General features: G+C 35.3%; 1 protein-coding gene across 1 annotated transcript in view; it reads right to left on the bottom strand.

Annotated features, from left to right (window-relative positions):
• The window catches only part of RASGRF2 (Ras protein specific guanine nucleotide releasing factor 2), a 1,933,635-nt gene that overhangs the window by 1,382,667 nt on the left and 536,736 nt on the right, over positions 1–14,232 (bottom strand). The window contains exon 4 of the mRNA XM_044064238.1: positions 7,840–7,929. Coding sequence (XP_043920173.1) covers positions 7,840–7,929 — 90 coding nt within the window. The remainder of the gene's footprint in view (positions 1–7,839; positions 7,930–14,232) is intronic.

Below are 14,232 nucleotides of genomic sequence, written 5' to 3'. Positions count from 1 at the left end.
TATATATATATATATATATATATATATATATATATATACACACACACCTGCCTACCCTTAACTACCTTACTCATATCTTCCAGGCAGACACACACACACACACACACACACACACACACACACACACACACACACACACACACACACACACACACACACATACACTCTCATAGGTTCATAGGTTCATACTAGGCTATCTGCCCTAAGGCATTTATAAGCCTAGCCAGAGTGTGTTTGGCTTTCGCCACTCATTTTAAATTAATTTTGCTATGCCTTTTTTCGAGGTTAGTATACTGTGCCTCTGTCTAACAGTGACACAGAAGTGATACCCGGGGTAAACCTACGATCTCCCATCCACTCATCAAGATTCCTCATGAAGAGAGTCAATGAGGGACTCTGCCTAACCTGGACTGGGATTTTATTCCAGAGTGAAGGGAGCCTCTGGGTTATGAATCTGTCCCTCCAGCATGTCCTATTTATTTCAGTGCTGAGGTTCAAGTCTCTCGAGTGCGTAGCTCGATGGGATTTGGATTTTCTTAGGTGCAGCATGTCCATTAATTCCGGGTTGGACATGGCTTTATACATCAGGCACAGATTGCCTCTGAGCAGGCAGTATGCCACTGAGTAGAGCTGGAGTTTCTTTAACCAGGCAGCATATGGCATCTGTTTGAGTCGTTTGATCCTCTTGATGAGGTACTTTTGGGGTCTTTCCAGTTGCTGCAGGTGTCTGGTAAGGTACATCCCAAAAGGGGCATTGTACTCAATTATGGGGCTGATGAGGGATGAGTAAAGAGGCACTATGACCTCCCCTGATCTAGATGTGAATCCCTTCATGATTAGGTGGGCTACATAAAATGTTTTTCTAACCACTTTGGCCACATGGTTGTCAAATGAGAGATTGCTATCAACTTGGGTCCCCAGGTCCCTAATTACTTCTTCTGTACTTAATGGATTACCACCTATGTGGTAATTTGTGGGCACTTTGTTGTTACCAAAGGGGATGACTATACACTTTTTGGCGTTTAGCTTGAGGCCATGGCTCTGGCACCAGTTGTCTGTTTCTATGAGGCCCTTTTGGAGGATGCTTGTGTCGGCTGGAGAGTCGATTATGGTGCCCAGTTTACAGTCATCTGCAAACTTGGTCAGCCACAGTCCTTCCGTGTTGGCCTGTACCTCCGAGAAATATATACCAAACAAGAGAGGTCCCAGGACTGAGCCTTGTGGGATGCCACATGTAACTGGTTTGGAGTCTGACATGGCTCCAGCAATTCTAACCATGTGGGTTCTGTCCTTGAGCCAGTTTGCAACCCATCTAGTGACATAGGGGTTTATATTTAAGCTGGTGAGCTTATCTATAATGCCCGAGTGGGGTATTGTATCGAAGGCTTTTGCGAGGTCCAGGTAGGCTGTGTGGAAAACCTTCCCCTCATCAATGGCCTTGGTGACTGTTTCAAAGAAATCGACCAGGTTTAAGAGGCAGGATCTGCCCTTAACAAAGCCAAACTGGGTAGGATCCAGTGTCTGTAGGTCCCCAATATCTTTATTTATGAGGTCCATGATGATTCTTTCCATAGCTTTGCAGACCAAGCTAGTCAGGCTTGTGCGGTGATCACACATGCAGTCTCTCATATACAGTCATGCACAGACCTCCCATACCTACCTTACCACTAAACCCACTAACACAGCACTACCACAATGGATGAGCATGGCCAACTACCACAAGGTGCAAAGAGTGGCATTGCTGACCTACACAGGTGAGCAAGTCTATGAATCTCTCAGGGCATAAATGTTTTCAAAAAGGCAGTTTTGTGGGATAGCATGTGGCTAATTAGCATATGCCATGCACCTAGACTGCTTCATTAATATCTAACACAGCTGGTGTGACAGACTACCAGAGTGCTGCATGTTTTCATGCAAAAGTACTCTGGTAGGGATATCTAGAAACTCAAAAAGGTTACCTCAAGGTGCACACACTGTGTACACCTCATGGTCAATTTTACTAAATTCGCACCATAGTTTCTAAGAAATTGTTCTACGAAGGTTCACGTGACTAATTATGTCAAATGTTTTGCAAATGCTTAGATCACTAATTTGATGAACACTTGATAGTACACTGATGTACTACTATGTTGGCTGTTTGTCAGGTGAGTTATAAATTCAAATTAGAAGTCACTAGGTAAATCCTTTTGGGGTAACAACAGCAACAGTTTTAAAATGTAAGCTTTCTACCAGCACTGAAGCATATATACCTAAAACATGCCCAAGTGGCCAATGGTAATATTTCAGAATTGTAAGACAGTGCTTAGATTGCATAACATGCAAGCATTCCTTTTAGACTTTGGCTCACAGGAAACATGACAATAATGCATGCATATATTTACATGATAACTTAAAGCTAAATAAATGTTTTGTTTATGACAGGCTAATGATCGCTATATAGATTGAAAAAAAACTTTGAGTTACAGGACAGTACTGTAAAATAGATTGACAGGAATATGCATTTCTGTGTGCATGACTATGGAATTTTCTGAATATAGGAAAAAACAACAATCTTCTTCTTCTTTCGGCTTTTCCCATTTAGGGGTCCCCACAAAGACATGCTGTAGGTGGATTGGACACTCTAAATTGGCCCTAGGTATGAGTGTGTGCATGTGTGTGCCTTCTGTGGAAGGTTGGGCGCCGGGCTGGCAACTCGACACTGTAAAAAGTCTACTGCCAATCATGAGCGGACAGATGATCCGCTGTGGCGACCCCTAACCGGGAAAAGCCGAAAGAAGAAGATGTGCAATAATACCAGCAAATTGCATTGGTTTTCCCAACTTCTCGAGTGTTATAAACCCAGAATTCTAGAGAAAATAAGGTTTATGCATTTTAGATTTAACAATCTAAAATTTAAAATTTTTGCTGCAGTTAGCATGAAGAATTCATGTTATAAAATGTTATCTTGTATTTTACAGAGCAGGGTTTGATTCCTTCCACCTCGTTTTGCTATTACTGAGAGAATGTCACCTAAGTCTGCGTTGTTCTTGTGATACCACTGAAAAAGGACACGGTTAACAAATGAAATTGATACAATTGCAAACTGTAGTGCTGTGAACCAGAATTTTGATGGTACTAAGAAAATGGTTCATTTTTGTTGTTTTGTTGATTTCTAGGAAATGCAATGAAAGAAAAGAACATGCTGTTTTATGTGCATCTAACAGCCTGGTTGTTTGCAAAACAGACATTGTTTATGGAATCACTTATTACATGTTCCCTGAAAGTAAAAATTGACATTAAAGAATTCAATAATATTTAGTCACTGCAATTGTTGACAAAGAAAATCGTCTTCTGGATTGTCTTCTGGATAATGTAATGTCATTACTTGTGGTAATTATGTAAACTAGTTGCAGCATACATTGTCATTAACTGTGAAAATAGATATATTCTGAGTAACATTAAACTAGTAACATTGAATGGAACAAGATAAGATTAGACTTTGAAATATACCTCCATTTAAATACTGGGCTGAAAAGATGCAGTTAAGCATCAGCAGAAGCAGAAATCCAAGAGTTCTACGTTTGTAAAGAGTAAAGACAAGAACTCTCTTAAAGAACCAGTCCATACTGAACATATATAAAGAATATGAGAAATGACTCCCCTGCTTTGAACATAGATCAAGAAAGCAGTGAATTATTTTATCTGATTCAGATATTGAATCTCATTAAAATAAACTGGAAAAAGTACACAAAAAACAGATCCTAATATCCTATCGTTTAGGTCAAAAAATAATCTAGCTACACAACTTTTACAGAGTCTAGTACTGATTGATGAACCCCCCCCCACCTTATTATCTTGTCTTGCTCTACTCTACCTGTGGGAGATCTTTTGAAAAGGGACAGGCAGAAGTAGGGAACCAAGGGAAGGAATTATTTTAATTGGCACTCTGACAGTAGTATCAGTTACTAGATATAAACGACCTCCAGCTAAAGCTTAATAAGTGATTATTTCAATAAGTTTTGATAAGTCTTGAAGTCCTGGTATACTAAAGGGAAAAAAAAAGTAACAGTCAAGTTTCAAGAGTCAAAACAGTAAAACTCAGAGATAGTTAAGACGTCCTTTTTTAAATAATACGTATTTTCTTACTACCCAGAGAATCTGGGTATATATATGGATCAGTGACAGATTTAATTGATCAGAGCCTGTACGACAGGTTTGGTTGTGTATGCACAGCGATAGACACTATTGCTTCTGAAATGTCTTAACAAGATAAAAAGAGAAAGTGGAAATAAAGATACTTTTCCGTTATCGAGGCAACACTTCGAATGAGTGCTTTGAATATTGTATTCCAAGCACTATTCTCTTTAACTACAAATCCGTGTATTTCATTTTCACATCCATTTCTGTTTCACCGTATTAAGAGGAACAGGAAAATGACAACATCATAGGGCACATACTACCTTATCCAAAAAAAATCTGTACTTTTAATAAGGGATAAAGCCAAAATCAGAAATACTGATACTGAACATGAATGAATGAAAAATACATAGTACCGTTCTTCCTCTCCAAATTCAGGAGTTCTGAAAACTGAACATGAATGAAGAAGAAATACATCATACTAGCTTAACCCAATGCAGTTTCAAAACTACCTTCCATCCCTTTCAATGTAGAAGGCATGCTTGACTAAAAATGTCTTCTTCGATTGGTTACCATAAGCAGATGTGTCGTAGCACTGATCAACTGTAGAAATGAGCTCCGCGGAAATTGTCACCTCTTAGCCAAAATCTGGTTAAAGAACCGTTAATGTAATCACTGCCAAGTATTCAAAATGAAGACTTATGAAGAAATAAACTGTCACAGCACCAGATATGACAAACTTCTATTACAGTGACAGTGACATATGCATAAATACATATGAAGTGAGCCAACATCTGTTAAACCTTGTCGGTTCTGTGTACATTCGCAGCTCAGTGACCGCATTTTCATTGTTGCCCCGATAACGGAAAAGTACCGAAATAAATAAATAAATATAACATGTACATATTTAAGAGTCACATGAAAAGGTAACAACACTCAGATCAGGACCTGTGGGCAGAACAAAGACAGACTGAGAGCTACTCTGAGACATTGCGCAAGTGAAAGCTACAGAGCTGCTACCATTCCACAAGATTAAATTTTTGCTAACAAGAAGATTAGCATTGACATGTTTACACATAGAAAATTGAATATACTGTACTGCCTGGTAAAATTCAGTGGCATTTTAGTTAAAAATGTCAATGTGATTTCTGGTAACTAAATATTTTAATGCCTTTACTAGACCAATGCATACTTTAGCCTTATTTAAAGATAGCTGTTACACTTTTACCTAAGGGTAAAAGTTAATGTTTTCTGAAAGCATACAAGTTGTTTATTTTTGGGAACGGAATACAGCTAAGACCAGAACAGATGATAATTAGCGTAAGTAGAAGAACAGGCTGTAACATGAGTATTAGCATAGATAACGTTAATCTTAGGTTCACTTAATGCTTGTGGGTGCAGCTGTTGATTTGGGAAAATTGCTCCTATCAGGAGGGTTAAACTTCATTGTTTAAAGATGTATATTTTTGTGTGTTTATTTTAGGTTAATATGTTATTTGGTTATTACTGGGGTGCGTTTGGTTTTTTTGAATGGGGGTTTTCATTAAAAGGAAAAAATCTTGTAAAATGTGACATGATTTTAAATGTAAGTGACAAAAAATATATGTACAAAATTGGTCAACTTGCCAAACATTACTGGATGCATATAACACAAAAACCGGAAATAGACATTTAAAAAAACTGTCATATATAATATGTGGGAATAATAAATTCTTACCATAATTGCTACACTAAACATATTATTTTGGGTCGTGAATGGCCTCACAGGTAAAACAAAAAGAAAAGATTATTTAATTATATCAAGAAATGCAGAGTACAAATAGGAATGGAACAAGAAACAGAATTAGAAAGAAATGAGCATGCAAGTTTGGCAAAAAAAGGATTTCAGGAGGGATATTCAGCAGACGATCAGAGACAAAGGAAAAGGGGAGTACTTATGCTAATTACTAAAGGTGCACGAATAGTGATATAAGAGGAAAAAAGATGGTAACGGTAGAATTCTGGTAATAAGGGGCTACTGGAAAGGGAGAAGGATTATGCTGGCAAGTATTTATATTCCACCCAAAACTGCTCTTATGGAGTTTAAGAAATTTTGAGAGAAATAGTTAGCTTTCAGCAGGGAATATTACTTATAGGTGGGGACTGGAACTTGACTTGCAACAGTAATGATGTATTTGGGGGTTTCCTATTATTTTAGCGAATGCAATGAATTGTGAATGCTGTTTAGTTGAACATCATTATGTGAAATGGCAAAATACTTAAAGCACGGAACAGCGATTTTTTTTCCTAGGGAAAAAAAATCACTGGGGAGTTTTCAGGACATTGCCATTTCCTCCACTGTGGTACGATCTCGGGGGTTGGTATATTTAAGTAGGGGAAGGTGTGGTTTGATTTTTTTTTTTTTACAGCTCAGCGATTTTTGTGGTTTGATTATATAGGGTTTGCAATTCATTGCATTCGCTTATATAATATAGACCCTTTTGGGACCTGGAAGAAAAAATATAACAAAAGAGGGTAGATTTCTGAAGACATTTATGCAACGGTATTGAAGAACTGAATTCAGTAACTGGAACTTGGAAAAATTTACATATTATTCCCCAAGGTACAATAACTGGGCCAGACTAGACAGAACTTATATTTCACAGGAACGTGTGCATTTAATTGAAAGCTTCAACACACATCTGATAACTATTTTAGATCATGTGATAATAACATCAATGATAAAAATGCAGGGTAATAAAATACAAATTATAAAGTGGCAGTTTCTCACCTGTGCATGTGCGTGCATGTATCTCTGACAAACATATAAACATCTTATGCAAGCATGCACATTGCACACATAAAGGCACACTGTGTGTGTGTGTATATATATATATATATATATATATATATATATATATATATATATATATATATATTTATATATATAAAATATATACATATATATATATATATATATATATATATATATATACACACAGACTTATGTATGTATAATATTGATAGATAAATATATATTTTAGAGTTACATCTGATACCTGTAGTGATCCATGATCAGCCGCCGCCATGTACATATGAAGTTAATAGCTTTATATGCTGATGAGCTAAATAAAGGAAGCTGAAAGATGTTTAGGACATATTTCTTCAAAACAGACTTGCTCTGAATATAGACCTTCAGGAGATTGGTCAGAATCCTCAAGATCGGTTATTCACCATCCCAACAAAGCAACAAACATTGCAGTGGCACATGTTTAATGACAGGCGACTGTACAGCATATTATTTGTTATTCATTCATTAATTATTGCAGTGGCACATGTTTAATGACAGGCGACTGTACAGCATATTATTTGTTATTCATTCATTAATTATATAATTAATTCTGTGCTAATTATGTATGCCCTACTGGGCGTTAGTCCTTTTTCCTGACCTCTGATGTAGTTCAGTGACTTTACAAGTTGCATCATTTTTACATGGAATTGTGCAGTCTAGAAAACTCATGATACAAGTTTGTTGACCCTGTTTTAGATATAACGTGCAGATGTATTGCATAAATTCTTCCCAGCCAAGCATTGTAACACCTGTGTTATAAAATGTTAATGACATTTAGTCCTGTACTGCAGTGTAACATGGCTACACACACTTTTCTTCCTGAAGTCATAAAAGTAATACCAGTATGGATAAATTCTATAACAGCTTCACGAAAATACTGATAGCATAGTTACCTTTTTAATCTTTTTAATATCTGGATCTTCATCTTCTTGATTACCTTGATAGGGTCGCATTCTTTCCTTTGTTTTATTAAGTGCTACAATCTGAAAAGTGAAAAAATACTACAATGATTGTCCTAATCAATGCAGCTCACATGCAGTGAAAGGTAAAAGCTGTAAGCTTTAGGTGTTGATCATATGAAGATACACCAACCATACTTATCTAATCTTTCATTAAGTTCAACTACAAATTTGTAAGAAAAAATATCAATACAATATATTGTAATTCACACACTAATTTATTTTGTATATGCCAACAGTATATGAACTGCCTGTAACCTTGTACTGCAGATAGATCTACTTACAGTACTAACCTACAACTAGACTGTCTCATTTTCGACCAGCTACAGCAACAAGAGTGATGATTACTCCATGGCTTCTGCTGAAGCTCAGCAAAAACAATATAATCAGGTATAACTTCATAGGTAAATAGAATGTATCTAACTCATCTGTGGCTAACCACTTCCAGAAGTTCGATTTTTCTATACAAAGGGCAATATCTACAAAACAGTATAGTAAACACTAATGAAATATTCAGAAAATGATTCAAGCATATCTCTCAACCAGGAAACATCAAAAATCTGGACAAAGACCCATGAAAAGTAGGTACAACTGGTCAAAAACTGGAAAGCTATATAACATAAAATCTGCATGCATAATCATGTAACACCGCCTACTCCAATGGAATTGTGGGATGCCAACATGAAGATTAAAGTCATTAAATAATAATAAATAATGGCAAACATTTAAATTTCAGATTTTATATCCCTCATAAAATACATAATAATGCAAAACATGTTATTCTAGCAACTATCTGCATTTATCTGTCCATATTTTTGTGCCGACAACCTATCAGTAGACTGGCAGTGTTATGCACGTTATGTGCTTTTGCATTTTAACAAATCATTGTAATAAGTGTCATATAAAACAGCCACTCCACATCACTTCATGTATACTAAAGTAGCACTATCAAACAAAAATCTAGCCTATAAACATACAACTTTTTGTATCAAGATATCAAGGTAAGTGCAAGCCGATAGCGTCTTCCTCCACTGTTTGGATGGGTTGATTTAATAAATAAATGGTTATAAAAACATACACAACCAACCCACTTTCAGAACAACAATGAACAATTCAACATGCATACTCCAAATTCAGATTAAAAACTTACATTATAAGCGGGGAAGTGAGTAACATCACCTGACCAGTAAAGTTCTCTGATTAGTTCAATTGCTTTTTCACAAAATACCACTTCTGTTTCATCCAGATTTAAATTTACTTAAAAGTTATATTGCACTACTGTAAGTAGCCAATCTAACTAATCTAGCATTCCTATGCCATGCTGAATACTATACTACCAATAAGTGGAGAGTAAGTGTGACTTCACTATGGCAGTCACAGAGGTCCAAACTCATTCCGTGACTCAAGCTGGCAGCCCCTCACACACACACACACACACACACACACACACACACACACACATAGACACACACACACATAGCGTAAATACCTCTTGTTATATTACTCTGGCAGAAAAAAAAAAAAAATATATATATATATATATATATATATATATACTCTCAGATCATTAAGATTAACATTAAAAAGTACAATGTTTAACACGTTTAACACCAAGAAGACTTGATACAAGGCTAAAAAGTCTAACTTGAATAAACAAACAAAAAAAGCTGAGATGATCATGTGGGTAAGCACAAAATCACTGGGTCAGCTTTAGTGAATACTAGCACCAAAAGTCATGTTAAGTTTCATACCCATACATCGAACATTTTAATTCACCTTGTCTTGAGTTGTTCCTTTAGAGTTAGTGTTTTGGGTTGGGCTTACATACCATTTCGTGTGAGTGGATGGCACTGTCGGAAGTACAGACAACTTACCTGCAGGTATTTTTATCTGATAACTGAAGTTTACCTAGCCTGGCTGTCTCAACGTGAAAGCAAAAGTGGTCTGCTATTTTTTTTTTCACTCATTTCCACAAGAAGACGTCTGATCTCAGTTCGCTGTGGACCTTACTATGCTGGTGAAGGCTTTTAGAATTCCATTCTTGTATGAAGTATGACATTCTGCATTGAATGAAGAGCTGTCCAATAGATTTGTGAGGACTCCGAGCAAAAGTATGCGGAGTATTACTGCATTTTACCCCAATGATTGTAGCACTCTTAACAGACGTACAAGGTGAGTCTGTATTAATTTCCAATCATGGCACAAAAATATACATCAGACTAAAAACTGCAGCCACATCAGTCTACTTATCAGTAGGTTAATTATAGGCACTCACAGTTATCTCTTGGTGTTGTGCAATTGTGTTACTCAGAATCATCATCCAAGGATTCAGTGACATACTTCCCAGATTCTGGTTGTATTATTATTTGTTGTTCAGTTTTAATTACAAAATGCACTGGCCAGTTTTTACTTTGGAAATTGCTCAATCTGTTTGGAATAAATTGCTGCTTGGTACATATCATTGGTGGCGGACCTCGAATTTTTAAGCAGTGAAGTCCGTGTGTGTTTGAATTACCCTTAACAAATATTGAAGAGTTATAAACTTTGTTTACTTCAGAAAAATGTATCTTAATTTACATTATTGTATTCAGTCAGTATTTTAAGTTAATAGTGCTATTATTTTAAAAGTGTCTATGATTTTTGTTGGATTTGTCCCTGATTGGTTGAGAGCTATGGTTGGGGCATGCTACTAAAAAATATCTGTGGGGCCCAGCTTAGGGCTGCTGTAATGGCATTTAGAGTTTAAAAGGTTCATGGAAAGAGAATGAATAAGATTAAATATTTTTTGCAATGTGAAACACTTTACAGCACATGTTGCAGACTTTCTAGTCTTGTTAACTGAAAAGTATGAAGCTGTATACTAAATGCACCAAGTGGATAATCATTGCAGCACATAATCTGATTTGAAAGTGGGCATCAGAAGACAGTGGAATAGTATGTCTATTGTAATGTGGTTATTTACGTATATTTGCTAACTTTGCAAACTACCATCCTTTATTTGAGTCTCTTAAGACAAGTTTGCAGTAACTAATTGTGATAGTGTGCTGCTTGAACAGGTTTACCTTTGCCAGAAAAAGCAAAATGTTTTCGGGGAAGGTTAACAGGGCAGGTACTTTGAGTCTGAGTTCAGCAGTCTAGTCTATTAGTGATGCGTGGCTTTTTGGGCATTCCATGTTGGCAGATCATAGTTTGTAGAAGCTTGCAAGAATTTCCGATTGTTCTGTAATTTTTCTGTTTTTTAACCATCTGTCTGTGCTAGGGCAGAACTCATCTTTCTCCATCTCCCAGCCCTGTCCCAGTATCCAAGCATAACTTAAAATTGTAAAAAAAAATAAAACAAAATCAGTAATTGAAGGGGCCACTCAGAAATTTGCGCATCCTATTGTTTTGCTCTCAAAACCGATAGATACCGAGGAATTTGGCACGGTTGAGAGGTATGGTTCAGAGCATTTAGATATAAAATATCCCCATGTTTGTATTTACAAATAAAACAAGCAGCAGCAGCTACAGCTTGAAGTAAAATATAAACATTTTCATTTTTACATTATTGTGTGCTGAAAAGTATAAAATATTGAAATCCTGAATTTTGTACAGAAATGCATTTTTATTTGAAGTTGCAAAATATATTTAAATTTTGACAGCTTTTGTATTTGGCACTTTAACTAAACCTAATACCTCCACTTTGTATAAACTGTTGGTTTTGGAAATGCTGTCATTAGTGAACTTACAATAATAATTTGACCCGGATTTAATCTCACCAAGGTCCATACCTCAGTAATGTTTTTAGATTTTCTTCCAACATTTTGTAGGCAACAACTGGGTAATCAGATATGTACTGCATTTCTAAGCAATGAATTGTAAATGTAAGGAAATAACTGAACAGGTAAATATATTCATACATTTTGGTCTTGCTTACAACTTAGTAGACTTCAAGAGTCTTGTCTGCTCAATATAATAGCGGGAAACAAAGAGAATTAATGACAACCATTGTACAACAACAAAGAGTTAAAAAAACACATTATGAATTCATTATCTGATGCTGAAGGCAGGTTTAAAGAGGAGATGATACACACTGATTTCCTTTTAAAGCAAAATCTTCAGCTATTGGAAAAACCTACAAGAAAACAGGGGAAAGGAGGAACAACATGAGAATCTATGGAGTTCCTCAGATAATGAAGAGCAGTAAAGCAGTTCATTTCTTAACCACTTGAATTACTAAAATCTTAAACTTACAGGCGGGAATATCTTTTGGGATAGAATCAGCAAACAAAGCACTTATCAGGCCAGGGTACTCCCAACCAAGATCCATATTTGTAAAATGTATTTCTTATCTTGACAAATAATTACTCTTAAATACTGCTTGGTCAAACCCCCTTTTAAAGGCATCAAGCAAAAATTTCAAGTCTGATAATAACTCCTCTGACAAAACAATAGAAAACAAAAAAACCTGCATGCCATTGGTTAAAACTCACAGAAAGGACAATATTAAAATTCATGTCCTTTAACCTGCAAGACTTAAAAACATTTTTACTTAATGATGCAAAAAACATTAACACTCTCAAGGTTGTTGACCCATATGTACAAATTAGTACTAATAATACTAAATGTAAACATGTGGACTGGAGATTTTTATCTCTAAAGAGACATTCTGAAAAATGATAATTGGAAAACCAGTTATACCAAAGAAAGTAAAAGATAAGTAATGAAAGAGGAACTGTGGCTGAAGGGATTATAAACAAGAATCAATTTCACATATTCTGTATATTAATGTTTAATTGTTCTTACTAAAAGGGGAAAGAAATGTGGAGCTAGTGAAATTTTTTGACAAATGTTTTCTCATTATACAATGTTTTAAGTCACTAGAAATACATTTTCGTATTAAAATATGAAGGTAAAGCAGAGTATTAATATTTATTATGATTTGTAAGGTTTAAATAATGAAAATGATGCAGCTATATATATATATATATATATATATATATATATATATAATATATATATATATATATACACACACACACACACACACACACACACACACACACACACACACACACACACACACACACACATATACACACACACACACACACACACACATATATATATATATATACACACACACACACACACACATATATATATATATATATATATATATATATATATATATATATATTCATGCACATACAGAGACAGAGAGATTTTAAATGATGGTGTATATCATGTGTGTAGTTTTAGTTTTAAGGCATATTTTGCATTTCTTGATATGGAAATTTTAGGTTTTATGTTACATTTTCTGAAATATAATACGAAAAATGTAAGATTGCCATTTTAATAGATTTTAGTTTATGTGAGCCACAGGAATAATTCCCATTAAAGCACAATCAATATATGTGGTATTGCAAGCCCTACAAGCACAGGGGGACCACTGGCCATCGCAGAGCTTCAGCTTTCCTCTAAGAGGTATCCCTTGGGTGTTTACTTCCCATCTGTGATGTTGCTGGGACCCTTGTAGACAAATAGAAATAAGATATACTTAATTTTTCTTTTAATTTCTTCATGTGTGTGTATATAAAATGCATTTACATTTTCTTAAAAGGTTTGTATATAAACTGTTTCCACACCTAACCCATATCTGTTTTCCTCAAATGAAACTGTGTGAGCCCTACCTTCAAGCTTAATGAATTTGTTAACTATGCATGATATTGAATGCATTTATGAGTAACTATTCTACATAAGATCTTTAATATTAACTATCATTTGTATCTAAATTGTATAATGCATCTTGAAGCTTTTCTCCCCGAGCCTCCACTGAAAATGGGTCAGTTTGGGCCAGCGGACTTCCCCGGTAATCCAATTGCAAATAAATAAATAAATAAATGAAGCTAAACTAACCTTTTAAGCAATTTATACTTTATTTACACAAATACATCTATTGCATTTATATTTAAATACTTTTAAGGCTATAAAACTAAAAGAAACTTGGTCATTGGCATGTTCAGTGGCATTACTTTTTATTATGATTTTAAAGAAAATTCTGCTTTAAAATATTTTAAGTAAACATTTAATAATGTAAAGTCTACAGTAACATACATTTCAAGCAATGAGGTTTAACAGTGATACTAGGCAAACTCTGACTACAGAGCATACCTTGATAGAATAGCTTTGGTTGAATGTTAATTTTTCTCTTCATTTCTTTACATGTTTCAGTTTTCAACCTGGGTTTACCTCTAACAGTAAGTATTCCTTTATTCCTACTAAATTCTTACAGCTGCTTGAAGGAAATCATTGTAATGCAGGACTGAGAAACTGTTCAATAAGGAA

Source organism: Protopterus annectens, chromosome 2.part2, assembly GCF_019279795.1.
Source record: "Protopterus annectens isolate FY-2018-M chromosome 2.part2, PAN1.0, whole genome shotgun sequence".
In the NCBI taxonomy this organism is placed as follows: Eukaryota; Metazoa; Chordata; order Ceratodontiformes; family Protopteridae; genus Protopterus; species Protopterus annectens.
This window is presented reverse-complemented; position numbering and strand designations above follow the sequence as displayed.